The sequence below is a fragment of the Sorex fumeus genome, unplaced genomic scaffold (assembly GCF_029834395.1).
Source record: "Sorex fumeus unplaced genomic scaffold, SorFum_2.1 ptg000086l, whole genome shotgun sequence".
Classification (NCBI taxonomy): Eukaryota; Metazoa; Chordata; class Mammalia; order Eulipotyphla; family Soricidae; genus Sorex; species Sorex fumeus.
The window spans coordinates 34,190,496-34,206,919 of NW_026606143.1; the positions used below are offsets into that span (position 1 = coordinate 34,190,496).

General features: G+C 43.9%; 1 protein-coding gene across 3 annotated transcripts in view; it reads right to left on the minus strand.

Moving 5' to 3' along the window:
• Positions 1-6,333: 6,333 nt before the first annotated feature.
• Positions 6,334-16,424, minus strand: part of NHS (NHS actin remodeling regulator) — a 371,148-nt gene continuing 361,057 nt past the window's right edge. For all 3 annotated transcript variants that reach the window (XM_056131256.1, XM_056131257.1, XM_056131259.1), the window contains 4 exons: positions 15,190-15,321; positions 11,317-14,295; positions 10,746-10,872; positions 6,334-7,120 (listed from right to left, as the gene is read on the minus strand). In XM_056131256.1, the coding sequence (XP_055987231.1) occupies positions 6,448-7,120; positions 10,746-10,872; positions 11,317-14,295; positions 15,190-15,321 (3,911 nt within the window). In that variant the 3' untranslated portion in view covers positions 6,334-6,447. The remainder of the gene's footprint in view (positions 7,121-10,745; positions 10,873-11,316; positions 14,296-15,189; positions 15,322-16,424) is intronic.

The following is a 16,424-nucleotide window of genomic DNA, read 5'->3' on the forward strand; positions in this document are numbered from 1 at the left end:
AAAAAAGCAGTTGCCTGTTATTTTATTTTCTTGATCATTAAAGACAGTTTTATTTAAAAAAAAAAGTCATTCAAAGATTCTGCTTATAAAGTGCAAAGCACTTGCCATCAATTTATCACATAGGTGAAGGTTGAAAACATCTTTTCACTCAAAATCTACTGTAATTAATCAATAGTGAACCAGGGCAGATCCAGGTGACCAGTCAGATGACTTCAACCTTTCCCCCCCTTAAAAAAAAACAGTATCTTAATACATTATCTCTTTTGAAACTTGCCAGCACTCTCACAAGCAGGGCTTCCACTGTTCCTAGTAAACTTTACACTGCAACGTGGGCCAGCTGTGGGAATAATACCCCTCAAACCATGCCATCACTTTCCAGTCGTCCACTTGAGGAAGATTCAAAAACACATCCAGCCCACACTCTGCTTACAAAACGTGATCGGTGTAGAGAAGCTGCTTTGAAAAAAAAAACACTAAAAAAAAAAACCTTTTAGTGACGTTATTTGGGTGGGGGGAGGGGCCTCCCAATGTCGAAGGGTAACTCCCAGCCACACTAGAGTAAGTGGACAGGATAGCCGCCATGCAACTCTGGGGGATAGATCAGGTCTTGGGGACCTCCAGGAGCACAGCCAGGGATTTTCAGGGACCACCAGGGTCACCCCTGCGCTGCCTCCAGGGCTGCAGTAGGTGGTGCTCTAGGGGCTTGCGCGGTGATTGAATTTCAATTCCTCTACAAGTACCACCTGAGTCTCCAAGCCCAGGCCCCAGCTGCGGATATTTACACCCTGCAGCAATCCCACGTTTGGGGAGATCCAGGTTGAGAAGGGAAGGAAGCGATTCCCATCACGATAATATACAATTGGGCGCCACCGTCAACTTTCTCATGGATTTTAAATGAAGAAGCGTGGTTGCCCAAAGCATAAATGAAGATGCGTGGTCGCCCGGTGATCAAGCGCAGCAACCAGCAACATTGCAATCAGCCAATTCACGATGCAATCAGCCCCCCACCCGGTGGCTTAATGATTCAACCCGGCAGTCCATCCCTTCTTTAAATAGATCGAGAAGCTTGGTTTCCCCTAGCCTCCAGCCCAGGACAAGACATAGAGAAGTAACTCGAACCAGAAAATTGGCATCAGGATTGCAAGAGCCACCAAAACGCAAAGCTCACCAAGTGCAGGCTGACAGCGAAGCACGCACCTTCCCGGAGCGACGAATCTGGACGGCCAGCCTCTGTGCCAGCCGAGAAAAGACTTGCTTCTAACGGTTTCCCCGCTCCCTGCCCCACAACCCCCACAACCGCCTGCAACCTCCACCAACGACCCCAGAATCTGGATCTCCAAGCGGTTTCCAGCCAAGAAACGAAAAAAAAAACGACATTTTCCCAACGGTCACCCCTCCCCCCTGCGCTCCCCCACTGCAAACCTCCACCCTCCAAGCACAGCAGTTATTCCAGGTCACGAACCAAGAGTTACTGCTCTCAGTTCAAACACACTTCAAGCCACAAAGTACAACATGCAGCAAAGGATTCTCCAGGACCTACCTCCTCAGGTGCCTGAGTCCGCTCTGCTGGTCTCGAGGGCACGCGAATCCAGCAGCTGCAAGCCTGTGCAACGAGACCCAACCAAGATTGCATGCACGCTGCAGACAGCACGAGGCTTACCGGACCTCGTCCAACCGGAAAGCCCGCGAGGTCTCGGTGAGGGCGGGGGCCTTCCTGTGGCCAATCAACGGCCTTTGTCAGATCCGTTAACTGCAATTCCTCGTGAGCCCGCGCCCACTCCCGCGCCTGCGCCTGCCCGCTGCAGTTCCAAGGACGTCAACCGTGGGAAACGACCTCCCAGCCCGCTTGCACGCGAGCAGGAACCACCTCGAAGCCCTGTGGTTTGGCATCAGAGCAGATTCACTGGTGCTGGTGGCATTGGCAACCCCTGCTCTCCCTCGCCCCCCGCCCCCCCCCCCCACACACACTAGGTCTACCACAGACATCAGCCTCCGGAGCGGAGAGCTGTATCTGGTAGCTTTGCAGCTGAGAATTCTTTGGAGACGGCCATGGTTCCGGGAAGCAGCTGGCCGAGGCGAAGCGGTCAGGTGCATGGCCTTTTCCTGGTCTTTGGCGCTTTGAAGTTTTTCGGTTTTGCCTCTGTGCTCAGGGATCACTCCTGGTGGACTCAGGGGTTTCCAAGGGGTGTCAGGGATCAGACCCAGGTAAACCGTAGGCAAGGAAAACACCCTACCCCGTCATGTCTCCAGACCAGGAAGTGATTCTGAAAAGTCGTAGGGGGCGGGCACCAGAAAGATTGTACAGAGGATGAGGAGTTTGCCTTGCATGCAGCGGACTGGTCGAGCTCCAGAACTGCATTTGGTACCCCCTGCCCTCAGTAGTGACCGTGCTGGGACGATAACCCTCCAGCACCTCTGGGTGTGACTCAAAAGCACGTCCTCCCCCTCCCCCCAAGAAATACAGGTCCAGGAGCCCAGTTTCCCGGGTTGAATCTCAGCCTGACCTTTTCTTTGCTTTTCGGCGCTGTTCTTTTGTCCACCTATTAAAAATGGGCAACCGTGGAGAGGACAAGAGTGAGTGCTTAGAACAGTCACTGACACACAAATGTGCTGTGTACTAAAGGGTATGTGACATTGCCACCACAGCGCCCGTCCCGGGAAGGAGGCACACACTGAGTAATTATTGGAAGCAAACCACATGAATATTTCAAAGTAAAGCTCTAATCTTTACCTACCTGAGAGGGTTTACAAGAAATATATTCGGGACATTGGAAATGAATTCATTTTCCTCTCAAATGCAAAGCTAGGTTAGCATCCATGAAATTATTATAATTATTTGTTATCGTCATTGCTACTTTGCCCATTGTTACAGCAGGTCCCCTCTACTATTGTCACATATCCCAATAATTCAGTTACACAACAATGAAGAGAAACTGGTTGATTAATTGCAGTCACGTTTATTTGCAGTTTCTATACACACTTTCTAGGTAATCAAACTTTTCTGGTACATTTTTGAGGGGTTCACAATGAGACTGTCACCATTTTACTAAAAATAAATACAAGACTTAAAGTGTTGCACAGCTCTAAAATATACAAAGGCTTGGATTGAATGTAAACGTTGAAAACATCTTACCAAAAAAACCATTTTTGCAACAATTTAAAAAGTTCATATTTACAAATATTACAAAAATACAAAAACGGATGCAAGTCCATAAACCATTGTCTTTCGGCCAGCATGAACTGGTTCTAGTACCAAAATAGTTACACTGTAACCTTCTTTTAAATCTTTGTCATGATCTAGTTCTCTAAATCTGCCTTCACTGCAGCAAACATCCTTACTGACCTTTGGCAAGAGCAAACAGTGTGTTTAGCTTGCTATGACTAGTCCATGTCCTCTACTTAGCCAAAAAAAAAAAATTAAAAAAAAATCCCCCACACAATACAGACACGTTGTAGAAACATAAAAGAACTGAAAATTAGCATCAGTGCAAACAGAAGAAAAGTTTGGATTGATGTTCTTCACAATACCTAATGTGTGTACCCTGCAGTGATTTTGAAGACAGCCCTCTAAATCTTGGTTTTCTATGCAATGTTAATGAAGTCATGTAGAATATTCCAGATTACTAAGGAATTTTTTGCTTTTTTTTTAAACTCACTTTATTACTTAGTACTCTTCCACAGTGAATTTAAATTCCATATTTATTTGGGTTATTTTTAAATCTATGACATATAAAATAGAGAAACTCTGCTATAGATTTTTAGAGTAAACAAAATAAGTAAAACTATATTATAAGGGTTAGTTCTGTGATCATTACATATAGAAGGTATCTTATTGCCTCACAGTTCAAGTCAATATGTATTTTAAAATATATATGATACCATTACTTAAATTAATAATAAGGTGACATTTTTTTAATTAAAGCCAATTCATGTATTTTCTATTCAAGATTTAGATCACTTTTAAAGCCCACATACCTTTCTTTACACTTAAAAAACCCCTAACTACACAAAAGCCATACTGCAAACGAACTGCTTTTATGAAAATTACAAAAGATCACCTACTGTGACTGGAAACACCTGCTTCTCCTTGCATTTCTCTATAAACTTTATTTTTTAAATTTTGCCAAGTGTATTTTTTTTGAAGTATGAGAAAAAGTTATTCATGTTCCCACGTGGTGTCAAACCATGCTGATTTTCTTAACTAATGAGTTCCAATGAAAAATGAGAATTCGTTTTTTCAAACCCCCAAACGTTTTTCTTTTTAAGAAAAAGTGTAACACTTTGTAAATGTTCACATGTACCCTTTACCAAGTAGCTTATCTATCCCAGCACAGACACCCATACATACACACACACACACTCACACACACACACACATACACACCACTCTCTCTCTCTTTCTCTCTCTCTCTCCCTCTGCAACCCCACCACCCCCAGCACCCATTTTACATACAAGAATGACAAGAAATCAAAAAACACAATTTGATAGTGAAAACAGATAGAAGCCATTTTTTTTCTTTACAAATAACAACAACAAAAAAAAACAACAACAGCAATCAGATGCTCTAGTTGTTCATCTGTAACATTTTAGAAACTGTTTCTATTGAAAGACAGCATCTTCTTAGACCGGGCTTTCTCCACTCTGTTACAGGAGTGAAACCACCACCACAACTCCCGTTTCACACATTCTACGTATCCAAATAGCGCTTGCATCATCTTAAAGCCAGCTGCTTATGAATTTCTTCGTAACTCTGGTAGACCCTATCATTCTAATCCCATTCTATTCTTTTATAGGCCACAACCCAGCTTAGGTCTTTCTACTTTCTACCTTCTTCCATTCAAAGCATATTCTACGTACATAGCTGCTTATATTTTCTGACATATCACTTCAAACACTAGTACAGTTCATCATGTTAAAATCGGAGGTGTAAAAACCACTTGCAGATTTCAACTTGTAACTACATTTTTTTCTCAGTTTTAAGACAAGAAAATTCAAGTAATTTCAAGTAATTCAGCTTGTTTCCCTGCCTTCATTTGCTCAGAGCACTTGCCCTGATGTTTCCGTTCCCACCCACCACCCTCCCCTTTTGCCATCAAGCAGATATAGTAAAGTCAGACAAAAACTTGGTTGTATGTAGTATTGTGAACCAGAGCTGTATCCCATTCCCAGTTTAAGAGTGAATATAAATAATACATATACACAACATACCTATTTCCCAACTACATTGTTCACAGTGTCATTTCTGTTCATTTTTAGGTAGCATGAATGTCATCAGCACAGAGAGAAAGTTTCACTGAAAACTCATTGCAGGTACTGAAAAATCAACAGCTCTGTGGCATGCTTACATTTCATTTTTGTTAAAGAAATTGGAGTTACTTGCTAAACTGTTTTAAGGAGTTTCAATATAGTCATTCGATTATGACCATGGCCTGACCCCATGAGCCTAATACAAAACATAACAAAATTAACTACGGTTTTCCCTACTCATCCTCTTTAAAGCAATCCATTGGAAAAAAATAGAGTAAAGGACACTGTCAAATGCTGTTGTTCAGGGCTCTGTGTTAAGGATGATGAGTTTTCTCATTGATTCAAAACAAAAAAATCAAAAGCATGCTTTTCATTCTGTCCAAATCACCACATGGCAGATCACTGCCACGTGTTACTATTAGCTTGTTGCTGCAAATTTGTCACAAAAAATGGTTAGGTCTGAATTCATTGTTTTAAATGAACCGCATTTCAGTATATGACCTCAAGTTTTCCTTTATTTCTCCAGTTTAAAATTCATAGTTGAGGTTTATCTCTCAGAAATATTGGTGGACATTTAAATATGGTATTTGATATGAAAATGGTATTCACAGAATACAGTTATTACACTTTATTTTTTGTGTTCTATAAACAGTTGGTGTGTGGTAGATAATTGGCCACATGTCCACTCGTTATCGATAAATCTATGTACACATTTTTATCAAAAATATGATATTTACACATGTGTAGGTCTTTCTTCTAAATTTTGCTTTAGTTCATTTGAATGTAAAAAAATACCAAACCTCCGGAGTAATTTTTCATCTTCTTAAGAATCGTGAGTGACAGTGAGGGCTTTGTTTTCTGAATAGGCAGCTCTGGGCAAACTTTCTCTAGGTTTCATGAAAAGCAGACAGTTTGAATTCTGTATTATCAAAAGGAATGAGATTGGGCAACTCAAACTAAGCTAAAGGAAAAAAATATGCAGGACAGTGCAGCTATTTAAAAGCATGGACAATAATCAAGAAAAGACCAACCTACTTGGTTTCCCCAGCATATATATTCCAACGATTTACTGGAATTCAACTTGGAATCCAGCGAGGGCAGCCCACGATGCGCTAACTAGCTGCTCCCCAGCCCCAATCCCTTTCCCCACCTCCCAGGACTGAGGGTTCGGTCTTTGCCCGTCGCCTTGGGCGGTCCCTCTAGGTTGAGCTCTGGGAGGATCGGTCATCATGGGGGCTGCCATCGGAGTTTTCCGTCTCGCCCTCAGAGATGGCCTGCATGGGGGCGTTGTACAGCCTGCAGCGGACGCTATAGCGGCTGCTGCTTGCTACAGGGGGCACCCGGGACCGGCCAACCCGGGCAGCCGCCGAGGTGCCAAAGTTCTTTGCAGAAAACCCTTCTGCATTAACCCGTGGGGGGCACGGAGAGAGTGGGGACAATGCCTCCGACCCGGTGGCCCCTGCTTGGGCCTCATGGGTGCCTTGGGGGGACTCAGCCACGAGTTCGCCAGGGGGCTTGGGCAAGATGGGACTCTTGAGGATCTCAGTCGCAGACATGCGGTAACTGGAATCGGAGCGACTGCCTTTTTTGAGGAGTAACAGCTTAAACTCTTCGTTGGACGTGTTGGACTTCTTGGCACTTCGGTAGATGAGGCCAGGAGACCTCTGGCTATTGGAGGCCGGCCCGGTACTGCTGGGCGAAGTCACCGAAGCGGCGTTGCCACTGCCACCGCCACTGCCGCTGCCGCCGCCGCCACCACCACCACCGCCGCCGCCGCCACCACTGCTGGCACTGCTGCCAAGGGCAGCTCTGGATTTGCTGCGGACAGACATGTCGCCAGAATCTTTTCGGCCCAGTACTTTCCTCTTGGACCTTTTAAAAAAAGAAAGAGGGGGGTGTCAAGAATAGTAGAGTACCAGGTTTTGAGTACCAGGAGGTTTACTCCGTGGCTTGGAGGCCAGCTGCACATGCTGGGGGAAAAGGCAACTCAGATAGAAAAGGGAGGACCAAATAAAGGGTGTTGGGAGGATCCTCCCAGGATGGGAGAAGCATGATGAAAGTAGACTTTAGACTGAACACGATTGCCACTCAATGCCTCTTTTGCAAACCACAGCACCCAAAAGGAGAGAGAGAACAAGGGGGAATGCCTTGCCACAAAGGCAGGGTGGGATGGGGAGGGACGGGGGGTGGGAGAGATACTGGGATCAGTGGTGGTGGAGAATGGGCACTGGTGGAGGGATGGGTATTCGATCACTGTATAACTGAAACCCAAGCACAAAAATGTGTAAATCTACAACTGTGCCTCATGGTGTTTCACTAATAAAAATCAAAATAAAAAAAGATAAAAAAGAAAGAGAGGCACGAGGTAAAACTATCAGCCTGGATACACTTTCCTGAAACTAGAAGTGTTAAGTTACCGTTAAGGTGTCTTCACGAGCATTTCCATTGCCCATCAAACATTGAAGCTCTGGCTCTAGGGGGACAGGGACAGACGCAGTCCTTGCCTGTGTGGCACTCCAAGCTTAAGGGAAAGTCCCTCCCTCAAAGAACAGACAGGAACTAGGTTCTGGAAACGACCATTTCAAATAACGAGGGTGAACATAGATGAACGTTCTAGAGAAAGACTTATTGGGGTATTTTACAAGCACGCATCTGGCTCCAGGTCAGAGTGTACGCAATGAAGGACGGTTTCTTTCTTTGCTCAAATATGTATATTTTTGAATATACATAAAATAGGCAAAGGCTGTTTTTGCTCTGCCAACATACATCAGAAGAGTAAAGTGGATGGCGGTATGGGTCAGGCAGGATCAGCCAGAGTCTGATCAGCTTCAGAGATTGGCAGGTGTTTATATGTGTGGGTTGCACTGTCTACTTCTTGAACCCATTTTTGCTGCAAATTTGTCTTTTCTTTTCTTTTTTTAATGGGGGGTGGCATATTGGGCAGTACTTGGGCTATTTTTGGTTCTGTGCTCAGGAATGACCCCTGGTTGCAGTTGCATGCAATTCAAGCACCTTAACGCCTGTGCTATCACTCCAACACTGTAGCACTGTAGCACTGTCCTCGTGTTGTTCGATTTGCTCGAGTGGGCACCAGTAATGTCTCCAGTGTGAGACTTGCTGTTGCTGTTTTTTGCATATCGACTACGCCACAGGGAGCTTGCCAGGCTCTGCCGTGCGGGCGGGATACTCTCGGTAGCTTGCTGGGCTCTCCAAGAAGGATGGAGGAATCGAACCCGGGTCGGCCGCATGCAAGGCAAACGCCCTACCCGCTGTGCTATCGCTCCAGCCCCACTCCAACACAGGTATCATTTTTCATAGCTGTCTGGGAACATCAATGTAAATCAGTAAGCTGACTTTCAGTGAGAAGCTGACAACTTAGATGCCTCTGGAGCTCTAAACCTGTGTATAGTGTCAGCGTTTGAGAAAACAAAAGCATTCATATCGCTGTGATGTACATAGGTAAACATCATACGAATGTCAATCTAAGGTTACCAAACTCAGCCTACAAGAGGTCTAAGCACCTATTATATGTTATTTTTTGGTAGGTCAATAAACATAAATTCAGTCATTAGTGTAACTCAGTTTACCAGTAAGTATTGGCCACGTGTGCTCTCACCTAAAAGTCCAGGTGGCAGATAGAATATCAGCCTTGTGGTGAGAGACTAGCTTGATTTTCCTTTGAGGAAACCTCTGTGGTTATTATGTTTTGTATACTAGCAATGGCATTCTAATAGGGTGGACATCTCAAACTAGTAGTATGCCTTTTAACATTTATGACAGTTTAGCTGCTAAAATGTTTTTTTATAATCAAAACTGAATATTGAGTTAGAGGATTCCCATGCACCTTACGAGAATGGGTACAGAGGTTTCAACCAACTGAAGACTGGGTAGTCCTGGCAAACTGTGATTCGATTTCAGGTCTTTGTGGTGTCACCCCCTATAATCTCTCACCAAATTCCATGCATTGGCATTTGGTTCTCAGAGCAAAGACCTTGGCTCTTTAACTTCCACTATACTTTAGTGATTTGCCTTACAGTTGAGGATCAAGTAAGACGAGGGGTTCTAGCCAGTGCTTCTACTACACATAGGGGCAAAGAAAAATAAAAACGATTCTTCACCTTCTGAGTGGAAAATTGCACGACACAGGCATATACAGACGGTTTCTCTGATGGGTTCATTTTTTTAAAAAAATTGAGAGCAGTACGCTTTCTTTATGAAAGGACAATATCAGTGGAAATAAAATGTTGGTGCCCAACCAGATCATGAAGATGAGTCCTTGGATGCTGCCCTGCAAGCAGGAAGCAGATCCAGGACCCCACATTGCACTAATTGGGCGAGCATAAGCTTGAGAGTCTGATTGATATGGAAAAGGCAAAACTAACCCCTGTGGCCAGCAAATTCCTGCAGCACAAAATAGCTGCTTCCCCTTCTCACATATTTCAGACCTACCTAAACTTTAGATTTAAACCATCCTCTTCTAGTTAATCACAGACCCCAGGTGTGATGAGGTCGTGATGTAATTGATGATGTTTTCAGGTGTGAGGAGGACATGACGTATGTAATTGACCATGTTTTTCCTCTTGTGACTGATTATGTCTTTCTTCTTTTAATTGATCACGGTCTGGTACCATGTTGTTGAATTTCATTAGTGATTTTTAGCACACTGTTAAATTTCATTGGATGTGATTATAATAAGCCAGCAAATAAAAGGAGGCTGAAAAGACTGCTCTTTGTCACAAAACCTGAGCGAGTCTGTGATCCTCTGTGAATTATTTAATTTCCTTGTGAATTCTTATCTCAGCGCCTCAGACTGCCTAACGAACATTCATGCAACAATAAAATGTTCCCTTAAAGGGACCTGAGCAACAACACAGTAGGTAGGGTGTTTGGCTTGTACACTGCTAACCCAGATTCAATACCTGGCACCCCATATTCATGCCTGAGTACTACCAGAGGTCAATTTTGAGCACAAAGCCAGGAGTGGCTTTTGAACTATGGCAAGGTGTGGCCCAACATTCACACCCCCCCAAAAAAATGAAAAACACTTTCCCTCAGCAATTCTTATGAAAAACCTCTCAAGTGAGATCTTGTTAAATATATAAAATCGCACAGAGGTAGGGCGTTTGCCTTGCATGCGGCCGGTCCTGCCGACTCGGGTTCAATTCCTCCGCCCCTCTTGGAGAGCCCGGCAAGCTACCGAGAGTATAATACCCGCATGGCAGAGCCTAGCAAGCTACCTGTGACGTATTCGATATGCCAAACACAGTAACAAGAAGTCTCACAATGGAGACATTATTGGGCTTGCTCGAGCAAATAGATGAACAACAGGAGGACAGTGCTACAGTGCTACAGTTCCTAATTAAATGCATGTCTATCAATTTGACTCCAAAATTTTCTTTCATTTTTGCTGAATATACTATAAGAATGAAAAGGTTCCCATATTGCAATTTGATGAGATATTCTATAAGAAGCAAAACCTTTACTACTGTTGCCTCACCTGTGAATGACTGCGAACAAATCCTCAGTAGTTCGAGGTTTGTTGGGAGACACGAACACGCCTTCTCCTTCAGCCTGAGAGTCTTCACTGAGCGGTGAAATCAGAGAGTCGTCACTTGGCGATGATTCTTAAATTAAAACACAAAACCGTCTTTAGTAGGAAGTTGGCCTAACTTAGGGAATAAACACACAACAATTCCCTTACTGCCATTTTAAAAATGAGTACACTATCTGGCATGATTAATCTTTTTCCCCCTTTTTTGGGGGGGTCACACCCAGCAATGCTCAGGGTTTACTCCTGGCTTTGCACTCAGGAATTACTCCTGGTAGTGCACAGGGGACCATATGGGATGCCAGGGATAGAACTCGGGTCGGCTGCGTGCAAGGCAAACGCCCTACCCCGTGTGCTATCGCTCCGGCCCCTGTCATGATTAATCTTAATTGTCTTTGTATGTGAAAAGAAATATTGGACAAAAACTAATACTAGGATTATTATAGGAAGCGTGAGAAAGACACACCTCAGTTAGGGTCATAAGACACCTTTCCCTTATAATAAAGGTAACAACACTGACCTTTGAATGACGCCTCATCCATACTCCCTGGAGTCTCCTCTGTTCCGCTGTAATCAGAGGCACTTTTGGCTGAAATACCTGAAGCGATATTTTCCTGCTCAGAATATTTTTCAGGGCATGAATTTAAAGTTGATATCTCTGCTCTGTAGTTGACATTCCCAGGCACTTTGTCATGGGGGCGGCTCATCCCAAGCTGTTGCTTAAGTTGATTGCCTTTGTCTGTGACTCTTGATGCTGAATTTGATTGAGATGCGAACACATCCACAGACTCAGGTTGTGCACCTTCCTCCTGATCTACGGAGGGTGCCTTCTGGGCCTGTGCTCGGGTTCCATCCAGGCCAGCTCCATATTGTAGTGTCTTGCCATCAGTATCATTTGGACGGGCCACAGAGACCCTCTGAAATCCTTCTGTGAGAATGTCACCATTTTTACTTGTGTTTTCTGGAACGGGTTCGCTCTCCATATGGATCTGGTCTTTTGTGACATTTGAATCTAGAAGATTGCTGCCAGCTACAGTTACTGTTTCTGGATCACAAGGATTCTTCATGTCAAACATACGTTTCTTTTCTAACTGTAGTTTATCTGGCCCCATCTCAATTGCAGAGGAATCTAAAAAGGACAGTAGGGTGTCTTCAGTAGAATATTGACGTGATAATGATTTGTTAGCCACGTGTGGCCTAATCTTACTTGGAGACAGGGTGGCCATTGTGAGAGCACTTTCCTCTAAATAGGCAAGATCTGGATTGTTGCCTTCTTTTTGCTTCGCTTCTTCAGATTTACTGATGGATCTAAGATTCACAGATTTTAGGACAGTCGGTGTAATTGCAAGGGATGGAGGAGGATTCGACCTTAGTGTTTCTCCTACTGTGTTCTGCTTACTGTGACTGAAAACATGCAATGGGTGACGGTGATGGAATGGTTTATTCAAGACATTATGAAGAGCACTTAGGTCAAGATGGGTAGGAGGTATTATTGGAAGTTCAAGATCCTTACTCAGTGCTAAAGCTCCATCTTTCAGAGAAGGCTGCTGGAGTGAGGATTTCCTTTCTGGGACTTTTGGTTTTCTTTTGCTACCTCCAGGAGACAAGGGGCCAGAGAAGAAAGCCGTAGGAAAAGAAGATGTGGGTGTTTCAGACTGGCTTGAGTAGCCACTTGATGGTGATGCCAAGCCAGCCAACTTTTCTGGTGAAGCCAGTTTAAACTCATTGTCAACAGAAGGAAGGGATGGGGTCGTGGCTCTTGATTCTGATTGGGATGTTTGGGATTCAGAGCTCTCTGGAGATTTGATGCATTCAATAACTGTGGTACCCGTAGCAGTGCTTGAATTGGATAACGATCTATAAGGATCATTTGTTTTCAAGTCATTTAAAAGCCAGAGGTCTGCATAGTGAGTTGATTCAGCACCTTCATCTTTGAATGGTGGAATATCTGAAGTATCCAACTGAGGTTCCTTGATACCATGTTCATTCTGGTTCATCCAAGAAGACTCCTGCTTGGAGGGAAGATTGGCAGTCTCCATTAGAGAAGGTGTGCTGGAGAAATCAAGCGGCAGCTTCATTTCCCTGGAATTGTGAGGCAGGATTTGGCCACTGCCTATCTTTGGTTCTTTCTTCTCAGAAACATCTGCGTTTCCATCAGACTTCCTCAGCGATGAGCTGCGTTTAGGTGGGGTTGGCTTTGCCTTTGGTTTTCTGAAAGAAATGCTAGGTCTCCCCTGCCTCCTATGGTCTAAGTAGTCCTGCCAGGCACAGTCTGGAAGGCCAGAAGGTACCCCAACTCCTTGGCCATTCTCTGGGCCCAGGGCTGCATAGTGACAGACATAGCTCTTATTACCTTTGAGACCACAGTCAAAATGCATGGAAGTGTAGTATCCTTCCGTGTCCACTGAAAAGTGAGAGCTAGTGTCTGCTTTGTCTGACGGGGACTTCTCCAGAAAGCTGTCATAAGTGGCCATGCTTGTGAAGCTCGGGCAGCCCAGGCTATCCGCCTTGGGACGTTCGGGACTAAAATCCTGGCGGCAGGAGGCATCGTGATGATGATGTAGGTAGTTCCACTCACTGTCGCTTGTGTTGCTATTGTTGGGGTCATCCAGCAGATCGGCCACAGTAGAGGTAAATGAGTTTGCCCGGTGGCCTCTCACTTTATCCAGGTGGTCATTGTACTGCTCCAACACAAAGACACTCGCATCCTCATTCGCATGGGGGGCTGTGTTCAGTGACAACTCTGAGTCACAGTGTGAAGAGCCAGTGAGGGGAGGAGAGGCTGCAGGAGGGATCGTCTCTGAGGTCTGCGAGGGGCATGTGGAGCTGCTTCCGCTCCAGTTACCACTGGAGGACTGGTGGTCATCTTTCTGGTCCATGTGGCTGCTGAGGAGGACGCCAGCTGTGGAGATGCAGTGAATGGGGCTCCCGAAGGTGTCTGAGTTGGAAGAGATGTCACAGCTGCCAGAGTCGGCAGCCATTCGGGACAGACGAGACCTCCCTCTCTCATTTAACTTGTGCTGGGGGCTGTGAAGATGCTGTGAACAGGCGAGGCTCAGAGCGGGCTGATGTTCTTGTGTACTTGGGCTGCTTGTGGCCTCCCCGCCTTCATTCGGGTTTCTTTCTCGGTCACCCACAAAAGACTCTCCCTCTTCATATGCTGAGGGCTTAGTGCCAGCTTTGGGCTCAGCATCTCCACCTCTGTTGCCCTCCCGGGGAAGGCTCCGAGATCTTGTGCGGCTGTTCACTGCAGTTGTAAACATGGTGTCACCTTTGTCTGCCAATGCGGAAATGTTGCCAGCCGAATGAGAAAGGGAAGCTGCAATGCTCTGACCCCTTTGTGCTCTGATTCTCCTTCTGGATGGAGCGGCAATCAGAATATCCTCAGTTTGGCACTCCGAGTCCCTGGTTCCAGACCTCCTATTGACAGTGTTGGAAGGGTCTGGATTTGTGTGCACAATCACGTTCCTTTCCCTCGCCACTGGTGATTCATCAGAATCTAGGGCACAAGGAAAGCAGAGGTATTTTATACATCAGCAAACTAACACACATTCTGAGAGATGTTTGCAAATGTGGGTGCTTGCATATTGAAGGTTTTCCTTACAGGAAATAAAATGAGAAAGTTAAAATGCTCTTGGCAATCTGTCTTTACATATACTCATTATGCGCATGGATGTATATTTATTCAGAAAAGATATGCCTTTAAGATATTTTATAAATTCTCTTTCTTTGTTATCAATTTACTTCACCCCCAATAAGTTATTTTTAATTAAAAATCCAAAAGTACATTTTGTCTTCACTATTCATTGTTATTTTGTAATGCAAACATAAAAAGATCATAGATTCTACTATAAGAAATAGTAAATCTTTAAGAGATGTTACAACAACAATAATAACAACATTGGAAGAGATAAAAATACAGTGAACAATAAACATTTTTAAATGTCATCAAGTACATTATATTATCAGTATTCAATAGTTTATTGACTATGCTTAATTGTAACTTTTGGAATAAGTAGTATCATGAAATATTATCTTCAGGTAAATGTATACACTTTTCTAAAAGAATCTTTCATAGCATTATTAATTCTTATTCATCATTTCTACTTTAATGAAACTTTAAAAGTAGCACAATATACATTTCAGACATAAAACCTGAAAATACATGCCCAAATCTGTAAGGTCAAACTTTAACAGTCCAGAACAGATATTTAAAATATAATACTACCTTGCTGGCTAAATACAAAAACCAGAAAAGACCATTTTAAGACCTCTACCACTAACAAGGCTTAGTATTTTTAAGGAACCCCACCAAAGGCTGCCTTTCATTTCATCTTACAATCTGCACCCAACAGACAAAAAAGTTAACTATAAATATTTTTTGATACCACACCTATTTCTTGTTGGACTCTTCTGGGGATACCCGAGATGGTTTTCCTCCTCCGCAGTTTCCGTCTGCGCTGTAGTACGGATTGTGAATGTACAAGAGAGCAGCGTATACTGGCCTCTCTGTCAAAACCAACTCCTGCAACCCACAAATAGGTCTCATTAGCCTTTAGAAATGGCAAACACAATTTGGTTTGGTTGGAACACAGTGATATTTATTGATTGGAAGTAAAGGAAGAGTTTGGATAAGCCTGTGAGCAAACATAAGAGAGCCCTTATTCAGTCCTTATTTAAATTGTGCTGCAGTACATTAAGCTTTACTTCTAAATGCAGCTCTCCACAAAAGCGTACACTGCCAAAAGTAACAAGAAGGGAAATCCAAAGAAAGAGGAGAGAAAAATAACATCAAAGGTTCACTCTCCCACAGAAATGGTTCCTTAAGGACTTACAACCTTCAGTTACTACGATTTACTGGTCTATTTCTGGGCTCTCTGAAGCTGATAGCCTTAACCAGGCTGTCAACCTGAATCAACTCAGCTAACATCCTCATCCATTTCTTCATTAAAAGCATCTTTGTTAGGGTTTTTTTTCTCTCCTTCCATCCACTTTGCCCAGCCCATAAACACACACACACATACTCGCTGCAAGGAAACAACAGCCCAGAGATTTGTCTTTTAAATCATCATTTAACTCTGTCTCCTTTCTTCTCGCAAGCAGAGTGGTTGCATTTCTAGTTTAGCACAGTGTATTATTAATATAATGTAAAAATACAAGGCAAATACATGCTAAGGGAAAAGGGAGCTCAGATAGAGAAGGGAGCACCAAATAAAGGGTGTTGGGAGGATCCTCCCAGGATGGGAGAAGCATGCTGAAAGTAGACTATAGACCAAACATGACTGCCAGTCAATGCCTCTTTTGCAAATCACAACACTCAAAAGGAGAGAGAGAACAAAAGGGAATGCCCTGCTACAGAGGCAGGGTGGGATGGGGGAGATGGGGGGTGGGAGGGATACTGGGACCCATAGTGGTGGAAAATGGGCACCGGTGGAGAGATGGGTATTTGATCATTGTATAATTGAAACCCAAGCACAAAAATTTGTAAGTCTACAACTGTACCTCATGGTGTTTCACTAATAAAAATTTAAAAAAATAGAATTTCAAATATTTGAAAATAAAAAAAAATACAAGACAATCCCTGGGTCTGCTCTTACGTGGATTTAGCTTCTTTACCAACTGTGAATA